This window comes from Eucyclogobius newberryi, unplaced genomic scaffold (genome assembly GCF_026437365.1).
Source record: "Eucyclogobius newberryi isolate DKJ021-1_F unplaced genomic scaffold, fEucNew1.0.hap1 SCAF_14, whole genome shotgun sequence".
Classification (NCBI taxonomy): domain Eukaryota; kingdom Metazoa; phylum Chordata; class Actinopteri; order Gobiiformes; family Gobiidae; genus Eucyclogobius; species Eucyclogobius newberryi.
The window spans coordinates 30,289,028-30,316,527 of NW_027315768.1; the positions used below are offsets into that span (position 1 = coordinate 30,289,028).

Sequence of the window (27,500 nt, forward strand, 5' to 3'; positions counted from 1 at the left end):
GATTGCACGTATTGCACATTTGTTGTTTTGATTGGTTAAAATGGCGGTGTGAGTGAACTCTGTTGGCGCGGGCGCTGCAGGGGTCGTACCGCACACTTGGCTTGGGGCGGGGGCTTCTTGACCGGGTTCCTCTGGGTCAAAGAGCCCCTGTAGGACGCGTTCCTCACAAACCTGTCGGCCTGGGCTGAAAATAATACATCCATGTTTTTTAATACACAGTTTACACTTTATTTGTGTTTTTTTACAGTCGTCCGCTCGCGTCCTCCGCTCTGGCACGCCCACTTCACGTCTTCTCACGTGGTATCGTGTAGTTCTGGTCATACTTAGGTACATAGGTCCTGTTGTGTTGAGCTGTGGGGTTTGACTTTCAAGACCTTAATCATTAATATCGTTTTGTTACAGAAACCATACGCGTGATGAATAAAGTCGGATATTTTGAACATAAAAATCCAGTATTTGTTAAATATAATCTTATGAAATTGAAAGACCTTCCCAATTATAAACCTATGATCATAATACTTTAAATAATGTTTAAAGCAAAATGAAATACTCTTCCAAAAGGTGTTCCAAAAATAATAATAAAAAACATAATAAAATGTAAAAAATATATAATTTAAGACACGAATGTACTTTTTCTTTGCCAAATGTAAAAAAATCTACTTAAACATAGATGTTGTTGATGACGTCTGTTCTTGGGGCTGAGTTATGGAATAATGTATAAGTAAAGTGATGAAAGCGTGTACCATGTTTTCCGGACTATAAGTCGCACTGGAGTATAAGTCGCACCAGCCAAAAAATGCATAATAGAGAAGAAAAAAACATATATAAGTCGCACTAGAGTATGAAATGCGGTTGCAAGTGTGAAAATAACAAATAATATCATATATAAGTCGCTCCGGAGTATAAGTATATAAGTATAAATATAAGTATAAGTCACACCCCGTCCAAAACTATGCGACTTATAGTCCGGAAAATACGTAATTCTTTTTTTGTATTTGAAAATAAATTGTCTCCATCAAAGACAGTTATTTAAATGTATAAATATGTCTATGTTATTAAGGTTAAAGATGTAACACTTATTCTGAGTTAAAACTGTGACTTGTAGAATGTAAATGACTTCATACTGGACGCACACTAGACTTTTGCTTATGCCTGTTTTTGGTTACTCAAAACTCGTATATCCGTGTGTGATGTGATATGGTGTGCCACAAGGTTCCGTACTGGGCCCAATGCTGTTCATACTGTAAATGCGTCCGTAAGGTAACAAAACCAGAGAATGTGGCATATAACAAAGCTATTTCATTGCTCCTGCCTGTAAAACGAACACTCAGACACAAATCAATGCTAAAACTACGAAATGAGAAACTTATTTGAACAAAAACTCCCCTAAACAGAACAAAATCGTGCCTTTTGAGTAGTTTGAGAATGGTTTGGTCTATATGAGAACTCTAATATAAGGACGTTTTTAATGATCAATGTGGTATTTGACTCTCTCTTTTCTCTCTTTCTTACAGAGAATAGAACTATATGATTAAAAAAGTGTCTTCTCATTACATAAAGCTGTATATTTTGCCGTGTATTCTACTCAAACATTGCCAGAATGGATGTAAACACATTTGGTTCACGATTACACACGCTGAGAGACGCATGTTCTCATATTCTAATGATGTTAAGATGTTTGGACTCGGGGGACGGCCTGGGAACAGCTCAGACAGTGCAGTGTTTCTTACTTGTGGGAAAGTTCTGGGACATCCTTCGAGCCTGGACCGGAATCGCAGACTAGAGGCAAAACAAAAGAGGAAAAAACATATTAAAAAGCACAAAATGTAGAAGTGCAGTGAAGGGAAAGAGACAACTAGAGAGATTCAATGTTGTATAGTTAATGTTTGATCAAATCAGCTGTTTAAAAATCCATATTTGTTTTAAAAGGCCTGGAATATACTATTTTTCATAAAACCCTGGACTAAAATAAGGCCCAAGTCAAACTGAAGCTGCTCCTGAACCCTTTGGAGTTGTTGGGTTTAGTTTTATAGAATGTCCTAGAACATGATGAGATATACTGTTTTTACACTGGCATTATGAGGATGTTCATTCGCTCATCTTCTCCCGCTTGTTGCCTTAAGGGGTCGAGGGGGGTAAAGGGGGGTCAAGGGGGGTCGAGGGTGACTGGAGCCTATCCCAGTGACTTTAGGCTTTATGATATCTATGAATATTTTGAAAGGTTTTATTGATTACCTTCCTCCTTTTCTCCACGGGCATCCCAGCCGCATTCAGGGCAGCGATCTTGTTTTCTATGTAGGAGACCTGGGAATAAAATGTCTGTTCGTTTTGAAAATGCACTTTAACTGTGGCTGTGCTTTATATATTCTAGTGTATTTTCTTACCTGACTCCGAGTGTTCTGCACATCGGCTGCTGCCTGAGCCACTTGGTCCTCGAGCTGGGACAGAAGAGCAGTGGAGCCTCTGAATCGAGACCTCTCCTCTGCAGACTTGTGGTCCAGGCTTTCCCATGACTGGTGTTTGCATGTGGATGTAGTGAAAGATAAATATGTCACATATGTGTGTCATTACAATATGTTAGAGATTAGATTGAAAATATAGATATGTAATTTTAGCAGATAAGTAGATATATTACCAGCAAAATACTCACTGAATCTTAATCATGGTCATTATCAATCGTGTAATGTAGTGTTATCAAGAAACCCAGTTTCTAATCAATACTTAATCTAGTACAGAAACTAATCTTCTTTGTTACCCAAGATCAGTTTCAGGGGAACTTAAAACAGTGCAAACAAATAGATACAGGACAGGCTATTTTTACAACGGTTTGAATCGCTCAGATGTTCCCAACAGGTGCCTCCAAAACTACACACTACTTACTTCTTCATTAAAAGTACAGTTTTTCTCAATCTCACTCAACTTTCTTCCAGAAGAAAGTCCTCAGGACGATTGTATAAACACTTTTGAGTCTCATTCCAAGCTAAGTGCAACTCTATTTGACATTAAGCAGAACAAAGGCAGCTGCTCGATGTTCTTTTTAATAACACATGGACCAGTCCAGATCAAACAAGCCAAAGAAAGCATTTGGAGTTCAGGTTTAATCGGGATATAAATTTTACGTTTATAGGGAAAAAGAAGAGAAGTTTGTCTGAAAATGGGGCAGAGGGAGTAAAAGGAAAACAAACCAAAAGCTGGAGTCGAGTTGATTTACGCCAGTGAGACTGGTTTGAACACAGAGAACAGTGAAGAGCCAGAGGATTGTTTCACTGTGAGGGAATGTGCTGAGCTCCAGATGTGAGCCAGCAGTGTGCTAAAGCTAAAGCTAAAGCTAATGCTAAAGTGTAAAAGGACGGATAATTACAGATATTTACACTAGAGCCTTATTCGTGCTCCATTTTTGTCCGCTACATAAACAGGTATGCGTTCCAAGTTAGCTGTTTCTTATGCCAAGACTGTGTTCTGTCACATCCCCACCAGAGGGCGCTCAAAGTCAGTTAGAGAATGAACCAAAATGGAAGAAAATAGACAAAGAAAACCAAACATGGAGACACCGACAGCCATAGAGCACATGTGTTAGAAAAAAGTGAAGAAAACAAGGTGAAAGTAGTGTTTATTTGTTTTGCAGCTTCTTCTAGTCACTTTATCCACGAACTCTGAGGAGACGGACCAATGAAGGACGGAGCGCAGAGGACGAACAGAAGCCTCCGTGTCTCAAGCATAAATGAGTCTTAACAGAGGTAAATATTAGATTGTTACGCCCACAATTTGAAAGTAAGTTCCATAATCTGACAAAAATACCACTGTGACAACTACTACAGCAAAATGGCCCAGCAGAATTGTGATTTGGAGTGAGAGATAAGTAATTACATAAGTACCGTATTTTCTGGACTATAAATCGCATTTTTGGGGAAAATTTATTTGATAAAATCCAAGGCCAAGAACAGACATTTCATCTTGAAATGCAGTTTAAAATAATAACAGATGAGAGAACATGGTGAATAGGTGTACGTATGCTAACGCTAACACCTTCAGCTACATGACGTATGCTAACGCTAACACCTTCAGCTACATGAGGCACAGACAGAACTGTGGTAAGTGTCTGGTATGTTAACGTGACATATTAACAGTTATTCAGATAACTATAGCATAAAGAACATGCTAACAAGTTTACCAAAGCATCAGTTTTACCCCAAATCACTAAATCCACTGAATTCTTCTTCCTCTGTGTCACTTCTAAACAACTCCACAAACTCCAGAGGTAGAGGAAGTGCAGATTCTTCTTCTGCGTCGCTTAGAGCCTAGAGCGCCCGCTTGTGGTCGTCAGTGTGAAAATAATGAATAATATCACATATAAGTCGCTCTGGAGTATAAGTCGCACCCTGGCCAAAACTATGAAAATACGGTAAGTAAGTATTGAAGTAATTAAGTAATTAAGTAAGTGAGTAAGTAAAAAAGTTAGTATTCAAGTAAGTGAGTGAGTAAGTAAGTACGCTTTAAGTTGGTAATCATTTTAAATAATATATTTTTGGGTAAAATGACCTGATCGGCATCAGTCTAATAACGTTGTTGCGATGCGACTTTCACCCAACCAGCTCGAAGAATCCATCTTAACATTCTGCCTTTCCCAAACGCTGTGACTGAGTGCGAGCCCGGACTGACCACGTTTTGTCCCTCGACAGTGCCACACATTTCATTCCGAATCACCTTGTCATGCTCTCCACGTTGCACCCGCTCCTTGGCCCCCAGGCTGACGCTGCTCAGTCTGGACGAGGGTCTGGTGGGGATCCTGCTGGCGAAAGCATCCCCCTGCAGAGGGCTTCTCCAGAGCGGGACGTCCTGGTAGGACTCGGGGCGGCTGGCCTCGTTTTCCTCGTCCTCCTCCTCCTCTTCATCATCATCGCTGAGGCTGTGGTCACTTATGCCGTTGGTCATTTCAATCAGCTTTTGTCTGAGTTGCTGCTCCTCCAGTTCAACCTCCCACTCGGGCGTTGGAGACACGCTGCAGGGGGTCTGAGTCTGCAGGGAGAGCTGGAAAAGCACATGGATATGATATAAATAAAGTATAATGACTCATATGAAGGATTATTTGTATTGCTACTGACTATAAAACATACGAGTACCTTTGCTTTGGAATCTCATGTTTTAGAACTTAAAATAATGTATCTACTGAAAGCACTCCGTCATCAGGGTTCATGTTACCACTCCATCTACTGGCAGGTGAGGGAAGTAATCTAGATCCCATTACAGCCTGAGAACATGAGGGATTTGTAACGTTACACTCGTTACTTTTGTCATTTTAGCTCTATGTAGCCATATTCATATTAAAACTAACTGTTTAAAAGGGACATATTATGAAAAGCCTCGTTTACTCAATGTTGTATTTCGTTTGATTGATTCATGCATGTTTGAGTAATCCTGTTTCTTTACTCGTGATTATTGACAAATCTAGACTCTTTCTCACTTCTTTGGAATAATAACAATGATGATTCGCACAAACTCTTGTCAAAGCATTTGTTGTATTTCTATATTTCCGTCAGACTCCACAATATCGCAGTAAATATTGTACCGTGACATGAACAAAGAGCAAAGCGAGTCTGGCAATGATTTATTGACTTAAAAACAGTAGAGAGACAACCTTCCTCTCTAGTTTTGAACAAATCTGTGAAATTTTGAACCGCGTCTTTTTTCTGAGGCTCACGGGGAGAGGAGCGCGTAAACAGGATCAATGAAACAAGCGTGAATCTAAATACAACACAATACAATACAGTTTTAATATGGTTAAAAGCTCAAAAAAGAAAGATTTGCATAATATGTGTCCTTTCAAGGAGGAACCGTCTTACCGTCTTATAAACGAGGAAAAATGGGTTTGATTTGATGAGTAATATATTAATTCATAGTCATAGTTGACTCAAAGCCCAGAACAAGCCTTCTCCTGGTAAAATATGAATAAATATAATACTGGAAGTCAATAATGCATACAATATTCCTCCATTAGAAGGCTGTTTGGTACGACATTGTCTTTCTTTAGGTGTTTCTCATGCAAGTGTCAAACGTTAAACAACTAATTAGAATTCAGTCATGTGCACTGTACGTACAAACTAAACGATGCGCCGTATGTTTTCACACACGTCCATTATTCTAGAGGACTTCTCCTGTTTCCATCTAATCAGAATGAGCGAAGGAGGTAGATTTGCGTCGCGTGTCGAGTCCTCTCTCGGTCCGACACGCAGAGAGCTCTAATTGACCGACGCAGCGGTTTTGCCACCAAAGAGGCCCGGAACATGCCTCTGTCTGATATTGCCTCGATTTGTGGTCCCGTATCCTGTAATTAACAAAGCGCAGTGTTCGTTTATGCTCTGTTTATGCTCTGTGGATTACAGACTTCACGTCCCATTAAAAACAGACAGCGTGGATGGGATTGAGATGGGGGATATTTATTTAACCACTGTGCTGGCATTGATTTAGAAGGTGAGCAGGTTTTTACTCCTACTACTAATATTTGTACTCATACAAATACAAATATTGCCTTTACATTTAAGTGACCTAATTTTGAGGCTCAGAAAACACCAAGAACACCGTGAAACGGTGAAAAAAGGGGAAATATCTATTGTATTTCACAAAACGGTCTTACAAATGTTGTAATAATATGTAACATCTGTGTGTCTATTAATACACAATCATATCATAAATTGGCTTATCAAAAGTATCAAAAATCGTACTAATAGATGCTAAAACAAGTATCAAATATGAATACTCTTTGAACAAGAAAAAATAAACCTTTGTCCTTTCCTGAACAGTTTTAGAATGATCTCATCAACATAACAAAGAAAGTACTGTTATTTAGTGTTTAAAATTACAGCATATTGTATCTGGTGATGAGCCTTTTCCTAAGTATTGAAAATGATTTTTTAGTGGCTTGATAAAATTAGGCATAAAGTCTAATAAAGTTGTAGTTTATAGGTTAGTATTACCAAAATATTAAGATTGTCCCAGTTTCGTTGATGCCGCGTGAACTGGAAATAACGTGAGATTCACATAGAAAACATGATTTTTCCTTGCAAAGAAATCAAGAGTATTTATGTGTAATGGCTTTCTGGGTTGTGATATATTGGCGCTTATTGCAATTCCAATCTCTCTCTCTCTTTCTTGATATACAACTCAGACAGCGTTATTGCAGTTGTTATCTACCAGTTTAAATACAGATGATGTTGTAATAATGTCACATTTTCAATCGCTCTAACACGGCGACATCGACCGTACCTGATCGGTGGTGGTGACTTTCTGCTCCAGTCGGTTCAGCATAGACTCCACGGCCGACATCCGCCTGTTCAGGTCAGTGATCTGTGGGAGAGCGGGAAAATCACTGTTCCAACGCTCAATTTAGTTATTTTATGGGTCATTTTTTGCTGTTTAAGGACATCAGTGACTGGTTAAAAGTGAGAGAACCATTGCTTTAAGTCTATGGGTAAAGTTTACAGCTAAAACTTTACGAATGTGCAGCTTATACAACAGTTTTACACAACTTATATACTAATCGACAGTATGACATGAGGCTAAATCACCTTTTACAAATATGGACTCCGCCATTTAGCATTTGTCTCACTTTAACATAACGGGAAAAGCAGAGGTTAAAGTTCAGCCATCAAAGAAGATTCATATCTGTTATAATGGAAAAAAAATATATGTATTCTTTTAGTATATGTGCAAAATGTGGGAGTTGCAGTACTGATAACAGCCACCGGGTGTTTGCGGCCCACAGTTTGAAAATCACTGGTATTTATGTCGGTGTAATCCCTCATTCGTCCAGGCGTGTTCCATCCTAGAAAAAGCTTCAGTTGTAGTCATCTGGACTCAGTTTGAAAAATTAGACGTTTCGACTCTCATCCAAGAGTCATTGTCAATAAAATAATTTAGATCGAGAACTCCGATATTAATACTGTTCTGTGGTAAGACCCGCCCATTGGGAGGAGCCTTCCTGAAGTAGAAAGAGTTGTTTGTTTCAACAGAAACTCCCCCCTTGTATCTACCGAGCTAGCCTATTCAGAATCTTAATGGGCTACAAAGACAAAGAGGTTTCTAATAGCCCATTAAGATTCTGAATAGGCTAGCTCGGTAGATACAAGGGGGGAGTTTCTGTTGAAACAAACAACTCTTTCTACTTCAGGAAGGCTCCTCCCAATGGGCGGGTCTTACCACAGAACAGTATTAATATCGGAGTTCTCGATCTAAATTCTTTTATTGACAATGACTCTTGGATGAGAGTCGAAACGTCTATTTTTTCAAACTGAGTCCAGATGACTACAACTGAAGCTTTTTCTACTGGTATTTATGGTATTAATTTCTCCCCAAACATGTTGATGCCCAATGTGAGTTTTCCAAAGCAGCAGTGTTGATGTGGTGTGAGTCGGGGGCCGCGTGTTGACATTTTGAGTCACGTGTTTATTTTAGGAGAAGTTAAAAATAGGAGCTCCGCCCCTTGACCCCGCCCCACACAGAGCTGAGGCCATGATCAGAAATACTGACAACTACAAGAGCAATGTCAACATTCAAGGGGGATTTGTGCACTAGATGTGGACATTTAAATGCATAAATCATAAAATAGAGAGCACAGTTATATGTAAAAACACTGAGACACAAATAGGGGTGTTGTTTTGAACTTTCTAAAGCCTCAATGAGAAATAAAATACGATTAATGAATGAGTCACTGTTTGGACTCACAGCTTTGGGGATGAGGACATTGTGACCCAGATGGATTATTATAGTCTTTGATTCAAGAACCTAACTATGATTGGTAATATAATATAATAAATGCAATAATACTACTATAAAAATAGGCCAGATAAATTACAATACAATGCCCTTTACCATTAATAATTTTGAACTCCTTTAAAAATAATACAGAATATAAATGAGATATTTCAAATGAACAATAATGATTGTTTTTTTTAAAGTATAATTAATCTATTCAACCATTATAGATCAGCCAAATATTTTCAAGAACAACCTTGTAATCAATAACACTTATGTAAAATGTGGGTTTATTTACTCTTATATTTACGCATCTATGTCATTGTAGGTTATAAAATGCTAATATGCGTCTGTACCACTCTATTCGCAGTCAGCTGATCAACCACAACAAACTGAGGCGTGACGTTACTCGATGAACACGTGCCAGTCACAGCTATGTTATTAACCTTGTTTCAGCGTCCCTCAGCGTGAGCCCAGGTCCATCTGATCCTTTTGACACGACCATGTCCTGCCCCGAGTGCGTCTCAATCACACTTTGATGCCAGCTACGGTTTCAGCATCAAAACAAGCTCACATCCAGATACACCGTGTGCGTGAGCTGATCCACAGAGGAGTCACACGTGTTCTGAAGTCTGCAGATCATGTTTGTATTTGTCCAGGTCAAACTGTGAGAGCGATTGGCCGTGACACGCGATCTGAACAGGTTTTTATCAGCACTGGACCAGGTGGAGAGGAGACAACAGGACTGTGCGCCGCCCCTGCTGAGACCTCTTACACGGAACAACAATATCATCTATTTTGTCGTGTTTTGTAGCCGAGTAACGCCAAGTGATGAAATGTCACGCATGGAACTCAAACTATGTGTCATCCGTACATTTCTATAACGTGGTGTTTGTTTTCTGCAATGGGACAAACTGACTCGTTTTGACATCATTTGGATTTATTCTGTGTATTTATACGTGTTAAACCCTATTTTCCGCACTATAAGGCGCAAATCTCAAAAAACAACAGTGCGCCTTATATATATATAATCACTATAATCACTCCGACCTCGAAGTGATTTTGTGTGGTACACGTTTTGTTTCACTTAATGCGCCTTTATAGTCCGGTGCGACTTATATATGAAAAATAATCGAAAATAGACCATTCATTGATAATCCAGTGTGCCTTATAGTGTGGAAAATATGGTACGTATAAATGATAGTTTTACACCAATCGAGCAGGTATTTGTGGAGAAAACGTTGAAAAATTTGTAGAAAATGACAGGAAGTGACATCACATTAGGCACATAATTTACACAAAAGTGTAAATTATGTGCCTAATGTACAACTTTTTTGACTCTCTAAACATGAATTCAACAAAATAAAGGCGCTCCCATATATTTTCATTTGTCAAATAAAATATTTTTTTCCCCCAGTGTTTGGTGAGTACTGTATTTTCCGGACTATAAGTTACACCTTTTTCCATAGTTTTGGCTGGGATGCGACTTATATTTATACTTATATACTTATACTCCGGAGCGACTTGTATGTGATATTATTTGTTATTTTCACACTTGCAACCGCATTTCATACTCCAGTGCGACTTATATATGTTTTTTTCTTCTCTATTATGCATTTTTTGGCTGGTGCGACTTATACTCCGGTGCGACTTATAGTCCGGAAAATACGGTAATTTCCTTGTGTGTTAGACTAAATCCAGGAAATGAGGCATGTTCAATCACACATAGAAGAGCAAACATGAGGACAAAACATGAGAAAGAGCCTGGAGTGGTTAAGTGTGTCAGAACTGCGGGTCCGCAATTTTGATTGATCTATATTCAGTCATTTACCACTAGAACTACAAGTCCCATAAGCCTTTGCAGCAGCGGCCCCTTCCCCATACTCCTCATGCTGCTGCACTATAACAGATAAATCTGCAATTACAAACAGGAAGTGAAATTATAAAGCTAAAAAATGTGCTATTCTGTGCTAAGATTTGTATAACTTTTAGCAAAATTCATAACAAATTCCTATCTTAACTGCATTTTAGTTCAATGAGTCGTGCGGTGCGGCCTGTAGGGGGCGCTTTAACTCAGATACAGGTGTCTTCATCCCTGGTGCTCTGGTTTCTCTCATGAACCCAAACCACACGCAGTAAGATAATGCTAGATGAAGCTGCACCAGACCCAGATCCAGGCTCAGCTCTACAGTCTAATGTCTCTCATAACTCACTGTGACGACTGTACAATCCCATATTCAATCCAACCAACTTTATTTGTATAGCACATTTTACCAAAGTGCTGCGCAGAGTACAAAACAAGCAAAAGTAAAATAGGTAAAAAGATAAAATAAAAAAATAATACAATAAAAAATAAATAAATACATACAAACAGAATAAAAACGAATTAAAAACAACATAAAACATATAAAATAATAAAAGACAGCCAGAGGCCCGCACAATTCTTCAAGCTTCACAATTAATTTCTTACGGCAGTCAACAAAAACAAAACTTTCTGCACCATTTGCGCACGTTTTAATGAATAACGCAGCTTTTGAAACCGGTTTTAGTCGTTGAATCCGACAACAGCCCAAAGTGATAAGCGCAGCGCAAAATGTAAACATAAATAACTTTTCCATCACGTTTTATATCCAGAAATAGTACCTGAACTGAACTGAATCTGAATATTTACCGACATAATATTAATTTTCATGTTCTACCCACTTTGTCATTGTGAACTAGATATAAGTTGTCTCTAGATATAAGTTGTCTTTAAGCGCTCATAAAGACAATACAAATGAAATAAAATAAAAACAACAAAGGTGTAACGTTTAAAGAAGCTCAGGTCTGCTGAAGTACACTCGATGACACAGTGTGGGTTTCTGGTCCGAGCAGCAGCAGCAGACGCAGCCAAACTAATGGTAAACAAAGTCTGTTTTCCCTCCTCCCTCCTCTCTGAACAGTTGTTGTGATCCTTCCCGGCGCTCTCACGTAAATAGACCCTGATGTCATGTAACCAACGGCAACCTTCCCAGCGCCAGGCAGCTGTCCTCCGCGCATCGCTCCACGTGTCGCACCGATAAACTTAGATGGGAATTGCAAGGCGTGCAAAGTGTTGGAAAAACCCCCGGATCTGTTTGCCTCGAGACGCCGGGGCCAGTTTAATGATGAGTAAACGCTCTGACTGTGTATTATTATCATCACATCGTCTGGTGTTACTAATGAACACGACATTCGTTCTGATACTGTACAGCGCTGTAAAGGGGAACGAGTTTAATTCACTTTTACTTCGTATGTACAGCTTAATTTTGGCTGTTTTTTAAAAGAAACGACAAAGTAAAACTGTAGAGAAAACTGAAAATGTTCAGAAATCCAAAAAAAGTCTTCAATTAAATAATGTATTTAATTTAGTTTATACAAGCGCATGCAAAATATGTGATCAGCAATCAACGTATTATAATATTCAAACTGTCAATCCAACAGAAATGTGTAAAAACATGTCTTTAAAGGTATTATTCAAGGTTTAATTATCAGACAAATGTGACATGTCTGTGAAATGAATCACTTTAAAACTTATTTTCATTATTTATTTATTTTCAGCTTTTTGTATTTTTTGTATTTTTTATTGTAAACCATATACTTAATATTCCAACTTTGCATATCTTCAAAGCAAAAGTCACAAAAACTATCTATATTTTTCAATTAACAAGTCACGCTTCAAACAATGTACTGTATTGATGAATAGAACTATTTTAGCTCCAAAGGAAGTGAGAAATAAGACTTATTTATAAAGCTACAACGATATGCAAATCTCACGGTACAATATTATCACTATGTTCATGTCACGGTACAATATTTACTGCCATATTGTGGAGTCTGACGGAAATATAGAAATACAACAAATGCTTTGACAAGAGTTTGTGCGAATCATCATTGTTATTATTCCAAAGAAGTGAGAAAGAGTCTAGATTAGTCAATAATCACGAGTAAAGAAACAGGATTACTCAAACATGTATGAATCAATCAAACGAAATACAACTTTGAGTAAACGTGACGAGGCTTTTCATAATATGTCCCTTTTAAACAGTTAGTTTTAATATGAATATGGCTACATAGAGCTAAAATGACAAAAGTAACGAGTGTAACGTTACAAATCCCTCATGTTCTCAGGCTGTAATGGAATCTAGATTACTTTGGACAGTATTCTCGATCCGTGTGCTGTGACTCGGCCTCTTTGACCCTCTCCAGTTGCCTCATGACACTTCCTGTATTTCCTCTTCCGGTATATTTAGAAAGTATGACATTTCGCCCTCCACTGCACTGAGTAGCAGCAGAAGTCTAATTTACTGCATTTATCAGTAAAACAACAGATTATTTGTAATACTTTACTTGTTTTACAATGATTGTAGTTAGTTAATGTCACAAATTAAGCGTTTCTAAGTGTACTGCTGGTTATTCTGAGCATAAACATTTAATATATTGCAATTTTTCCCAGAGTCTGAACTCCAAAACACAAGAAGCCTCAAATATCATTGATGATCAGCCTGAAGTGTTTAAATATAATTGTATGTACGTAACAGCGCTAATAATGCTCCCAAACTGTACTTTTGTGTCTTCACTGCCATATATTTCAATCTTTTATATTTTGCCAAAAGAAAGTGCTTTGAACTTTACTCTTTCCAAAACCACATGCGATTGATGTCAGACGGGGCTGGGAATAATATTGCGTAATGTTATTAAACTGTGAGCCTTTTTAATTTTATTATTGCGAGTATTTATACGTAATGTGAACAAGATGGTTTTATTACAGAAAATGGTGAACGCTGAAGACCACAAAACACTGAACAAGTAACTAAATACAATAAATCAAAGGTGGATTTATGAATATGAGCACCTATATGTAATATAGATGAGAAAGTACATTATTAAAATGAATCATTAAAGATGCACTGGTAACTTTATGTTTTTTGCCACCTGCTGGTCTTAAAATACAAGTCATTTTGCCAGTAAATGTTGAGAAGAGGGAAAAAAGAGATATTTAAAAACCAAAAATAGTCACATTCTCCCTACAATCGGGGCTCCACAATATATCGCACTATGCTAGTACAAAAATCGATATTGCATCAGCCTAAATATTGCAATGACACTTTCTCCTGTGTCGTTTTCCATCCGACAGAAAATTTATATTTGATATTTGATTAAAAATGTCTTCATAACTTTCCTTTTTACTCTAAGTTGGCCTTGATCCATGTTGTGTTACTTGTTTGGTCTGATTTTGATCCCAGTTTGATCGTTGTTGAAAATTTTCTCTATCTTCTGTCTGTCCTCGTGCATTTATTCAACGTTTTAATTGATAAAACTATAGCTTAGGTTCACGTGACATTTAATTCAAACTCTGTCCATAGTTTAAAAATGTAATTACACACATTATTCGGGGGTTTCATGGGAAAAGAGGTTCAGACTCTATAATGAGGTGATGGCCTGTTTCCTGCTTCTGTGCTGTTCATTTTAAGATCCATTCATGAAGCGCCTTGACGACTCACAACATGAAAGTATCACTGCTTCAACAATGACCCGAGCACTGTCAAGATTCCGCTCTGAACTCTGGAGGTTCTGGAGAAAGGACTGGATATGGACTTTATTTTTATACTGACCTCGTGATTGATTATTGTTCTAAAACATTAACCATGCAATGATTTACTTTGTCGTTCTCTTGTTTTTTGAGGCAGGAGAAGAATGTTCAGGCGGTCAACGTATTGGCTGGTAAAATAAGAGTCGCTGCTGGAGTAGAAAAAGGTTATGAGCCAGAGCCAGAGGACAGAATTCTATGGAAGTACGCAGACTTGTTTTTTTATTTGTCGATTTAGATCAATCTTGCAATTTGACACGTCCAGAATATTACACAAGTGTCGTAGATTACGATTATATCGCAGACTAAAGCACAATAAGTCTTCTTTACCTCTCTAATCCCAGGTTTGCTTGATTTTCAGTCTTGTAATACTGGAAGTACTCCTACTTCTACTATTACTACTGCTACTACTCCTACTTCTACTACTACTACTACTACTACTACTACTACTACTACCACCTTGTTGCATACCTGCTGTGGGTTGTTGGAGTTAAGGCAGACAAAAACACTATAAGTCTTCTTTACGTCTTTTATCACAGGTTTGCTTGATTTTCAGTCTTGTAATACTTCAACTACTACTACTACTACTACTACTACTACTACTACTACCACCACCTTATTGCATATCAGCTTTGGGTTGTTGGAGTTAAGGCTCTCCTGGGACGCGTGTCGTAGATTACAATTATATAGCAGACAAAAGCACAATAAGTCTCTTTAATCACAGGTTTGCTTGATTTTCAGTTTTGTAATACTTCAAGTACTACTACTACTACTACTACTACTACTGCTACTACTACTACTACTGCTACTACTACTACTACTACTACCACCGCCTTGTCGCGTACCTGCTGTGGGTTGTTGGAGTTGAGGCTGTCTTGGGAGGCGTGGCTGCACAGGGCCTGGTGACTCTGGTACAGGGGGAAGTTGTGGAAGAGCTCGTCCTCCTCCGAGTCCTCGGGTCCCGGGAGGAAAGTGGAGGAGCTCCGGGGGCCCCCAGCGCTCCCACTGCCGCAGGACGAGTAACTGAGGCGAGACGCGGAGCGAGAGGGGCCGCAGCCCTCCGAGTACGCAAACTCATCTGAGGGAACAATGACGAGAACCTTCTATTTGAACAGTCAAACTAAAAGGATCAATAAGAACCAAAAATATCACAATATCACAATAACAGCAAAGTATTAATGTGTCGCTCCTAAGTCTGAACTGAACTGTATTTGTGTTTGAAAAAGAGTGGAATGACTATATTGTGTAGACACGTTTCTGGTGGAGGGTCTGTCACCTGCTTGTCTCCATGGAGATGTAATTTCTTGGGATGTTCCACGGTATAGAATTAAACCTATTAAACTGCATTTATTCAAATACAAGTCTTGATAAACATGCAGATGAATAACATTAGATCACCTTTAAATCATCAGATCTGGAAATGTGTGAATGTGAGATTTTTGTATTTGTTCTTTTGTGTTTTTATTTGTACTACATCAAGCTAATGTTGTGTTCCAGTTGTTATCCTGCCTCAGAGTTGTAAATTCACACTGGAAATCTACACTTTAAAAATAAGAAGGGAAAAAATATCGATAGTTCTTGGTGTGTTTTACCTTTGGTTTCTCCCTACGGTCCGTAATACCGTAATAACACTGTCTCCGCTGTAATAGCACCGTAATAATACTGTAATAATACTGTAAGAACACTGTCTCTCCGCTGTAATAACACCGTAATAACACTGTAATAACGCTGTAATAATACTGTAATAACACTGTAATAACACTGTAATAACACTGTCTCCCCGCTGTAATAACACTGTAATAACACTGTAATAACGCTGTAATAATACTGTCCGTGTCAATAAATTAACTTGATTAGATCCGCGTTTTGGCTGATTTGAACACTTTCCTGGTTTATATTACTTGTTTTGCGTTGTTAATGTCGATAAACTGTACTCCACTGCTCATTGTTTTTGGGATTTGACACAGAAACTCCGACCTCCGACCTCTGACCTCCGAGGACAAATGAAACTTAGGATAAAACTGTGGTGCCTGAGCTCCCATCGATAGCGCGTGTTTCTCACGTAATAGGCTGTGTACAGTTTGTTCTATGTGCATTGCTGGGCGTTACCGTGATGCTGACCGATCGCAGACTCCACCCCCTGACTGTGGTCCAGGCCGCCATTGTTGTAGTCCGATGTCTTCCCCGCGTCGCTCACGCTGTCACTGGGGCTGTGGGACTGCAAACAAAGACACGAGACCGGTGATGACTTTTGTCCAGTGTTCTCAACCGGCGGAAGAGACAACATGATAAAAGAAGACACTGACATACTTAGAGGAAGCTGAACGTTACGCTGCGTTCACACTTTGTTTGGTCCAAGAATGAGCGCTTTATTTGACTTTGTCTGTTCTTGTTCTAGTCCTTGTTTATTCCTGGTCTTTTGGGTTTAGTTCCAGTTTAGTCTAATTCGAATATCGTGTTTTTTGGAAATGTGACTGTAACCTTAAATACATAAACTTAACCTTAAATACATAAACTTAACCTTAAATACATAAACTTAACCTTAAATACATAAACTTAACCTTAAAACTTAAGGCAAGGCAAGGCAAGTTTATTTGTAGAGCACATTTCATACACAAGGCAATTCAAAGTGCTTCACAGAAGGAAAAATGCATTAAAATCACAAAGAAATGACAGAAACAGAAATACAATAAAATTAACTAAATTAAAAATTATCAATCCAACTGATTTTCTAAACTAATAAAATCACAAACAAAAGAGAAGAGTGCAAAGAAAAAATCCTTTCAGTCATATGCGCAGCTAAACAAAACTGTTTTTAGCTTAGATTTGAACATTGTCAGAGTAGAAGCCTGTCTCACATCTTCAGGAAGACTGTTCCAGATTTTAGCTGCATAAAACTGAAACGCAGATTCCCCATGTTTTGTCCTGACTCTGGGCACCAACTTAACCTTAAATACATAAACTTAACCTTAAATACATAAACTGTCATGACTGTCAGAGCCAAAGTGAATCCACGGTTGAGGAACTAAACCAGGACTAAACCCGAAACTAAACCTGGACTATATCGGTGCTAAACAAGGACTAGAACAGGACCAAACCGAGCCCACGTCGTGTCCAAATTGGGCGTGGCCAGATAACGATAAAGCGTGAACGCGCCTCAAGTCACACATTATGGCAAAGCGAGATGTAAAGGTGAAGATAACTTAGTCTAACTTATTCTAACTGAAGGTGCACTACAATCATTTTGGTTGAGAACGTGCCACCTGCTCCACGGAGACGTCATTGCTTTGTCTGAAATGTTCCCCACTATGACGTTGCCATGGAGACAAACAGATGCCGCCAACAAGCCAGCAAGAGATTTTTAAGCATTAAAAACAGCTGTGTTTGGATGAATGCATGTTAAATACACTCCATACTGTGAAACGTTCCAGGCAAAGGCAAAAACCCCAGAAAATCTCCAGAAAATGATCTTTTGTGTGATTATTATTCATTATTTACTACAGGGGGCGAGGCTTTGTAAGAGGAAAACATGGGGAAATCGACAGTGTTACAGATGTGAAATTGAAAGAGAGATTGTTTGAAGAGTTGCGTGCAGATTGTAAAGCGCGCAGACCCGTGCCTCTACCTGATAGTATCGTCCTCTGGGTTCGCTCAGATAGCCAAAGCCCAAGCCCAGCTCTACAGGATCCACCGTGAGGCGCCGCTTCGGCTTTTTCATCTTCATGCGAGCAGAACAAAGAGAAGAGCCCATCACCCAGAGGAATAAAGATGAATCATAGACAATTATAGGGAAAACAGAGCAAAGAAAGTCTCAAATCCTGTTTAGGCACGAGACAAAATGCTTAGAAGGAAACACATTCATGGTTTTCCTATAGCGGGACTGATAATGGTTTGTTATTCATTCATAAATGTCTATTATGTTATATAAAGTTATTATCACCAGCAGAAGTGTCTCAGTGATCTATAACATGTTCACTGTGATACATATTAAATTCTTATTAATGTTTTTGTAGGATCATTTTGGACTTTAAAAATATATGTAAATAAAATATAATAAGCATGACAAATAGTAAGTCAATCTACTATTTAATGGAGGAACAGTTTATTTGTAGTTGTTGTAGTTGTTTCATTCTTTCTTCAGGATACTTATTAGTTATAACAACAGCAATAACCCTTCTCCCTGGTCCACATGAAATACAATTAAATAAAAAGTTACATTTAATAGTGCATTACACAAGAATGTAACTGTTAATTACATGCATAAACGCTGTCAATAAAAAAATCAACATATCTTCATCTTAATCCCTTTAAAATGTTAATAAAAAGATGAAAAATGACTATACTAGTACTATTACTAGGTGTGAGGGGTACTCGAGACAAAAAAGCCCACAAACACACTTTAACCATCTTTTTGCTGATTTTATGGTCTTTTTTTTTACATTTCCATATTTCCATATTTCAAATAGTACTTTTGTTTTTAAACTTCAATTTCATCCCAAAAAATCAAATAACATTGAAATATCTGTCTCTCTTTAAAAAATAATATTAAAACAATCAAAAACAAATTAGAAACAAAATATACAGATTATTTTTGTTTGAGTCTACAATTGCACTGATGGTGTTGTAGCACTAGAGGGCACTGTATAAGTAGTAACACTCTCATATGAATACTTTTCCCTCACATGCATTTGAATTGAAGTTAAAGTACATTTCCCTTCACAGTCAGCAGCAGTGAAGATAAAACAGAGCTGCTGCCATAGTTCACTCAAACATCTTTACTTTATGATAGATTCTAATGAACTGGAGACATTTTACAAGACTTGGACTCGAGCCTTTTAACTGTGTGATTGACCATGACAACCTGGAATTTACCCACAATGCACTGTAGTCAGGGCTGGATTGAATGTGCATAATCAGCTGTCAGCGCCGAGGCTGGACTAGATCACTGGTCACTATTCACCAAGTCCAGTATTAGGATTGTTAAACACATTTGCAACATATTTTTGTGATCAAGAAATTGAAAAAACATGAGCTAAATCTAATAGTCTGGCTTTGTTTACCAAATATTCAAACAAATCAATGAACAAAAAACACTAATTAGGACAGGGCAATATGAGCATGGGCAAATCATTCTGTTAAATCTTGATTTCTTTTTGAGCAATCTTCATTTTTTATTACATTTTATTTCATGCTTTCCAAAAACAAATAAAAAATGGGTTTTTACCAACAATTTCCTGAACATAAAACATCTGTTCAACTGTTAAAACTCCACAAACGCTTGTCTCAGTTCCTCCTCCTGAAGAGTGGGCTGCTCCAGCACCTCTGGAAGAGCAGAGGTGACTGTGAGCTGCCTCTGAGAAAACATACTTTTCATCATAATGTTCTATTGTACGTGGGCTGTGGACAGAGGGACACTCACAACTTAAAGGAGTGATCATGACAAACCAGTGAGCACAATCCAGAAGAACTCCGTTTAGCACTTTGAGGTATGTGCAATAAATATACAGTAATGTGTGAATTCTATCAGCTTCCGCTCTAGCACTTTATACATTCATATTGTTCACTGATGTTTTATGAGTTGTAAAACTAACGTGTGTCTGACCACTCCTGGGTTTGTGGTGGTGAATTGTTCCTGTCCTTCATTGTAATGTGCTTCTGTGATTATGTGTGTTCCTGTGTGTGCTCTCAATGTCTGTGGACTTAATGTGTTTTGTAACCTTTTTAATGTGTTTTGTAACCTTTTTAATGTGTTTTGTAACCTTTTTAATGTGTTTTGTAACCTTTTTAATGTGTTTTGTAACCTTTTTAATGTATTATGTAACCTTTTTAATGTATTATGTAACCTTTTTAATGTATAATGTAACCTTTTTAATGTAACCTTTTAATGTATTATGTAACCTTTTTAATGTAACCTTTTTAATGTATTATGTAACCTTTAATGGGAGAACAAACCAGCCTTACATTATGGTATCATTTGTTCATGAATATGCACTGTCCCTTTTATAAATAAATACATAGATAAAATAAATAATACAAGTTTTAAAGGAGTGCGATTAATCACAAAATAGTCACATTTGTTCCTCTAAAGCAGGCATGTCCAAACTACGGCCTGGGGGCCAAATGCGGCCCTTAGACCAATGTTTGTTGGCCCTCCGGCTTCCTGCTAAGTTGGCCAAAGCAACAAATAGTAGTACTTTTACTGTAAAATTGGAAAAATTCAAGCATTTTGATGTTATACCAACCTAATAATAATGTTCCAAGTCTTATGAAAGGTGTGGAGGCATCAAAACTATGTCAAATGCAAAACTTCAAATGAAGCACTTTTCAAATTTGACATTGTCAGGTTGTTTGTGGCCCTTTGCTCCATACAAGTTTCAAAATGCGGCCCTCAGTGAAAAAAGTTTGGACACCCCTGCTCTAAAGTCTCAATCGTTGAGGATTAGAATCACATACTTGAATAAAATGTGATTAATTGCGCAGCCTCAGTTGCTAATACTAAACAAATGTGTGTGTTTTTGAGGCACGTTACAAAAATGTTTTCTCGTGGCTGTTAATGTCTGAAAACGCAAACAGGTTCAACATGGTTTAAAGTACAAGCAGCACATGCAAAAGGAAAAGGCTTTGACTCACCTCTTTGTAGTGGTGTCCATCTAATCGATCAATGCTGTTGTCCTCATATCCTTCTGCTACAGAAACAGGATTTGTGTTTGTGTTTGTCCCGTGTTCAGAAATACATTTGAGTCAAACAATACACCTTTTTGTCTGCAACATAATGAGCCAGGAGCAGAAACGTGCATGTGTTTATCAGGGGACCAATAGTACAACAGTAAAGTACAACCAATAGTACAGTTCATTTATATTCACTGAGTTTTATGTCACTATAGACTTTTACTTACTTGAGTAATATTTAGTTTGAACATCACTTGAGTAAAAGTATTCCCACTGTAAGTTATTCTAGTGACGACAATAAAGTATATTAACATTGGCACTTACATTAACTCATAACTCAAGCTTCATGTTAGGAAGTAAACACTGGTAAACTCCACAATAAAGCTGCAAAGATTATTGTGATGATGGTTTATTCCTTGTGATAATATGCATAAACAAGCCAACTACCAAAACTATGAAAAAATATTTTCAGGACTATAAGTCACACCTTTTTTCATAGTTTTGGCCGGGGTGCGACTTATACTTATATTTATACTTATATACTTCTATCTCTATTATGCATTTTTTGGCTGGTGCGACTTATACTCCGGAAAATACAGTACTTTTCCCCATAATTGTCTCCTATTGTTCAACCTCTCAGAAGTACCTGATTTTTACTGTCTTCAGAACATAACATTTTATTTTTTATTTTAATGTTTAGAGCTGTGCAATCCTATTCCTCACTTTCCTAACGTATTCTTTACATCCTAATTATTCCCCGCAATGAGTTTATAACAACTTTCAGAGACTTTCTGTCAGGGTAACGCTAACAACAATAACTAGCATGCTAACTTCCTGGTTCTCAGACAATGAAAGCCCTTTATAAGTGGATGTAGACAGCTCACAGCGGTCTTATTTTGTTAACAGCTGCTTCTACAATACAGCTGTGTGAACAAAAATCATCACAATTCATAAGTTGTGATAATATTTATGACAATCAAGGAGGACCTAAAAAAAACTTAAAACACTGCGCGTTTTTGTTATCATCTCCCTCTCTTCTTTTAGTCAGTGGACGTAAATAAAAAGCTCTACAAATTAAGAGATAACGAAAAAACAAACAAACAAACAAACAAACAAACAAACAAACAAACAAACAATGCACATCCTTTTCCCTAAGTTTTTTCCACATGACTAAGACGAGTCAGCCGCACTAAGACTTTACAGATGTAGACTCAGCGTTACCAGAAAGTGTTATTACAGCATTCCCAATAAACCTCTTTAATTAAGAGCTTTTTAAACCAGGTCTTTAACTCTCCTGGCTCTAGTCGGTTCACCAAAAGCCAAAACACTGATTGCGCGCTGATGTTTTGGTCTCGATTTCCGAACCGAAACATCATCACAACGCGACAACTTTCGATTTCGTGAAGGAAAACGTGTCGCTCTGATGCTTTTGATCTGGACATGTAAAATGTAAATATAAAGCTGGATATTGGAATGGCGAATGCGGACCACCCACACAAAGGGTTTATCCACAGGGAGGTCCCGACGGCAACAATTATTAAGATGAGTCATGAGTTCGAGCCTCCAAACCACTGAGCTACTGCTTTATGTAATGGAAAGTAACACTCAGCATGTACTCTGATGTTTCGGCCTTTCAAAGGTTCATGGGCTGTATTTTACATTTCAGAATCGTTAGAATAATGTCAATATATGAAAAGAAATGTTAAAAGAATAAGGTTAGTGATACGACACAAAATGGCCACTTTATAATAACTGTCCCTTAATTAACCTCAAAAAATGAACAATGGCTTGACTCATAATGAACATATAGTTTATTGAATGATTCAGGCTTGGAAATAGTTTAATTAGGGAGTTAGAAGTTATTAATTAAGCAGTTACTTAACGAGCAGTTACTTAATCATTCTTAATTTACCATTTGTTCATTATAAATCAAGCCATTGTTCATACTTTATTCAAGTATTTATCATAGTATTTTTCTCTATTGATCGATCACGATGTTTGATTCATTATTATTTATTCTCTTTTTTTTTCTTAACGCTTTCACTATTAATTTCCCAAGCATAAACTATAAATACCATATTTTCTGGACTATAAGTCGCACTGGAGTATAAGTCGCACCAGCCAAAAAAATGCATAATAGAGAAGAAAAAAACATATAAAAGTCACACTATGTATGAGTATGAAATGCGGTTGCAAGTGTGAAAATAACAAATAATATCACATATAAGTCGCTCCGAAGTATAAGTATATAAGTATAAATATAAGTATAAGTCGCACCCCGTCCAAAACTATGAAAAAAGGTGCAACTTATAGTCCGGAAAATATGATACTTGTTCTATTCAGTGCCATTCAACCCTAAAACTAAGCAAATTTTTCCCTCCAAAGTCTCTGCTCAAACCACATGTTTTGAATGACAGATGATCAGATGTGGACATTTTGATCAAAAAGACGGAATCTGATTATTGGTAATTTGAAATGATTGAATCTCAGTTTGATCCCGGCGCTTGTTGCGTAGTTCAAAAGCGTGGACGGGTCACTCACAGTGCTCGTCCGGCATGCTCCTGGTGTCGTAGTCCCCGGGTTCTACACCACACAAAGAAGAAAACAGGACAGATTTGTTGACAGCAATCACGAAAACACAATTAAAGCATGATTCATTTAAGAAATCGCTTAAACGTCGGCAGCCATTTCGAGTCTTACATCAAATCTAAGAGTGAACTGAAGTTTCCTATTGTTATTGGTCACGTCAGCAGAGGCGGAGCTAAACGACAGGCAGGACAGGCAATTGCTTGGGGTCCCTTGACCATTAGGGGCCCCCCAGAAGGCAGTCGGTCTACTACAGGCTCATTACCACAGGCTTATCTTATCTTATCTTATCTTATCTTACAGTAGAACTACATTTCAATGACAGAACTCTCTATCGTCTGTAGTTTCATTCTTTAAAAGTCAGAAATCAGAATCAGAAAAGGTTTATTGCCATTGCTAAGGAGCAGAATTCACAAACACAAGAACTTGCTTTGGTGATTCGGTGCAACATAAAACAATGAACAATGATAAAAACAACATATATAAAATCTAAAAAGAAAATAGCAAATTGTGCCGCCCACAGTGAGACCCATTTCTTTGATAACGCCACAAAAGTGACAGCCAATCAAACATGTCAAGAGGGTGGAAATAATAATAATAATAATAATAATAATAATAATAATAATAATAATAATAATAATAATAATAATAATAATAATAATAATAATACAGAGACAATTTGGAATAAGCTAAATCTCTGGAGAAACCAAAACATTGATGATGGTCTCCAATGGACAGATATTGATGAGTGCTACATTTTCTACATTGTTTCTTTGTTTGCTCTGTTTAATTTCCAGGTTGTACTAACTCCTTATATGTAAGTACCTTAAAGTCCTGTTTCTATAAGTCAAAGAATTCATTTTAAAGTATCAAAACCTTTACAATCTGGTAGACACTTTTATGCTCACTTTTGTTTTCCAGACCGTCCTACAAATGTACAATACCAGAGGAAACTAATGTACTAATCTCAGCGGTCAACCAACTGTCTATACTTGATTTGACCGAGATGGATGGAGCTAATTACAATGATCCGATCTTACAATGTTCACTGTCCCAATTCAATCTTGTGCTGAATAAATTAGATGACAGTTACTTAGTTATTTCAGCCCAATATCCAACCAATATCTCAACACAAAGAACATATGGAATCCAGATCATAAACAGCAGCTTCACCCGCGATCTAAAACAGGCACATTCTCTTTGATTCGGAAAATAAAATCAGCCAAATCAGATCCAGAATTAGCCCGAAAAAGTGAATTTGTCGTCGGCCGTCAGCTCTGATTGAGTTAGTGTGTTGTTCCTGTCCGCACACAAAGCCCGTGCTTGTCTGCGGAGCCCTGGCTGCTTCTCGTGGACACGGGTGACACCAGCGGGTCTTCAGGGGCCCGGCGGACCGCTGCTCCACCGCTTTACGGAACCGGAGCAGGAATGTGAGAGTGAAGTCATGCACGTCCAGGCCTCATCCACGTGATCACATGCAGCGCTCAAGAAAGACCATGCGCTGACAACGAACTCTGCTGCCATTCCAATTCATGAGCTCATTTTAAAGCTCTAGAGGATTTATGTTCCCTATATGTTTACGTTGAGTCTTGAAGATGCTATGTACCGTAATTTCTGGATTATAAATTGCACTTTTTTCCATAGTTTTGGGCCGGGAGTGACTTATAATAATTTTTTAGGCCCTGCACACTTCCATTGATCGACGGTGGATTTAAACATCTCCGTAATGTTGGTCTTATTCCAGCCCTCGCTCTCCGGCCAATCACACGCTCTCTCAGCTCCGTATCCCAGAAGCCTCGGGGCCAGACGCGGCGTAAACAACTCGTCGGAGCCCTGTGATTGATCCGCGGATGGCGTGATGGATCTGGTGATGGCGTGATCGATCTACGGATGGCGTGATCGATCTGAGGATGGCGTGATGGATCTGCGGATGACGTGATCGATCTGCGGATGGCGTGATTGATGTGAGGATGACGTGATCGATCTACGGATGGCGTGATCGATCTGAGGATGGCGTGATGGATCTGCGGATGACGTGATGGATCTGCGGATGCCGTGATTGATCCGCGGATGGCGTGATGGATCTGGTGATGGCGTGATTGATCTGCGGATGGCGTGATCGATCCGCGGATGGCGTGATGGATCTACGGATGGCGTGATTGATGTGAGGATGACGTGATCGATCTGAGGATGGCGTGATTGATCTGAGGATGGCGTGATCGATCTGCAGATGACGTGATTGATCTGCGGATGGCGTGATCGGATGGCGTGATCGATCTGCGGATGGCGTGATTGATGTGAGGATGACGTGATCGATCTGCGGATGGCGTGATCGATCCGAGGATGGCGTGATTGATGTGAGGATGACGTGATCGATCTGAGGATGGCGTGATTGATCTGAGGATGGCGTGATCGGATGGCGTGATCGATCTGCGGATGGCGTGATTGATGTGAGGATGACGTGATCGATCTGCGGATGGCGTGATCGATCTGCGGATGCCGTGATTGATCCGCGGATGGCGTGATGGATCTGCGGATGGCGTGATCGATCTGCGGATGCCGTGATTGATCCGCGGATGGCGTGATCGATCTGCAGATGACGTGATTGATCTGCGGATGGCGTGATCGGATGGCGTGATCGATCTGCGGATGGCGTGATTGATGTGAGGATGACGTGATCGATCTGCGGATGGCGTGATCGATCCGAGGATGGCGTGATTGATGTGAGGATGACGTGATCGATCTGAGGATGGCGTGATTGATCTGAGGATGGCGTGATCGATCTGAGGATGGCGTGATCGATCTGCAGATGACGTGATTGATCTGCGGATGGCGTGATCGGATGGCGTGATCGATCTGCGGATGGCGTGATTGATGTGAGGATGACGTGATCGATCTGCGGATGGCGTGATCAATCTGCGGATGCCGTGATTGATCCGCGGATGGCGTGATGGATCTGCGGATGGCGTGATCGATCTGCGGATGCCGTGATTGATCCGCGGATGGCGTGATCGATCTGCAGATGACGTGATTGATCTGCGGATGGCGTGATCGGATGGCGTGATTGATGTGAGGATGACGTGATCGATCTGCGGATGGCGTGATCGATCCGAGGATGGCGTGATTGATGTGAGGATGACGTGATCGATCTGAGGATGGCGTGATTGATCTGAGGATGGCGTGATCGATCTGAGGATGGCGTGATCGATCTGCAGATGACGTGATTGATCTGCGGATGGCGTGATCGGATGGCGTGATCGATCTGCGGATGGCGTGATTGATGTGAGGATGACGTGATCGATCTGCGGATGGCGTGATCGATCTGCGGATGCCGTGATTGATCCGCGGATGGCGTGATGGATCTGCGGATGGCGTGATTGATGTGAGGATGACGTGATCGATCTGAGGATGGCGTGATCGATCTGAGGATGGCGTGATTGATGTGAGGATGACGTGATCGATCTGAGGATGGCGTGATTGATCTGAGGATGGCGTGATCGATCTGCGGATGGCGTGATCGATCTGCGGATGCCGTGATTGATCCGCGGATGGCGTGATGGATCTGCGGATGGCGTGATTGATGTGAGGATGACGTGATCGATCTGAGGATGGCGTGATCGATCTGAGGATGGCGTGATTGATGTGAGGATGACGTGATCGATCTGAGGATGGCGTGATCGATCTGAGGATGGCGTGATTGATGTGAGGATGACGTGATCGATCTGCGGATGGCGTGATCGATCTGCGGATGCCGTGATTGATCCGCGGATGGCGTGATGGATCTGCGGATGACGTGATTGATGTGAGGATGACGTGATCGATCTGAGGATGGCGTGATCGATCTGAAGATGGCGTGATTGATGTGAGGATGACGTGATCGATCTGAGGA

General features: G+C 39.2%; 1 protein-coding gene across 1 annotated transcript in view; it reads right to left on the reverse strand.

The window, feature by feature from the left end:
• Window positions 1–35: 35 nt before the first annotated feature.
• The window catches only part of LOC140359272 (melanophilin-like), a 48,420-nt gene continuing 20,955 nt past the window's right edge, over window positions 36–27,500 (reverse strand). Inside the window, exons 4-14 of the mRNA XM_072444132.1 lie at window positions 23,567–23,608; window positions 20,987–21,042; window positions 17,982–18,074; window positions 16,466–16,574; window positions 15,202–15,434; window positions 7,261–7,341; window positions 4,705–5,028; window positions 2,385–2,513; window positions 2,236–2,304; window positions 1,731–1,779; window positions 36–184 (exon numbers count right to left, since the gene is read on the reverse strand). Coding sequence (XP_072300233.1) covers window positions 36–184; window positions 1,731–1,779; window positions 2,236–2,304; window positions 2,385–2,513; window positions 4,705–5,028; window positions 7,261–7,341; window positions 15,202–15,434; window positions 16,466–16,574; window positions 17,982–18,074; window positions 20,987–21,042; window positions 23,567–23,608 — 1,334 coding nt within the window. The remainder of the gene's footprint in view (window positions 185–1,730; window positions 1,780–2,235; window positions 2,305–2,384; window positions 2,514–4,704; window positions 5,029–7,260; window positions 7,342–15,201; window positions 15,435–16,465; window positions 16,575–17,981; window positions 18,075–20,986; window positions 21,043–23,566; window positions 23,609–27,500) is intronic.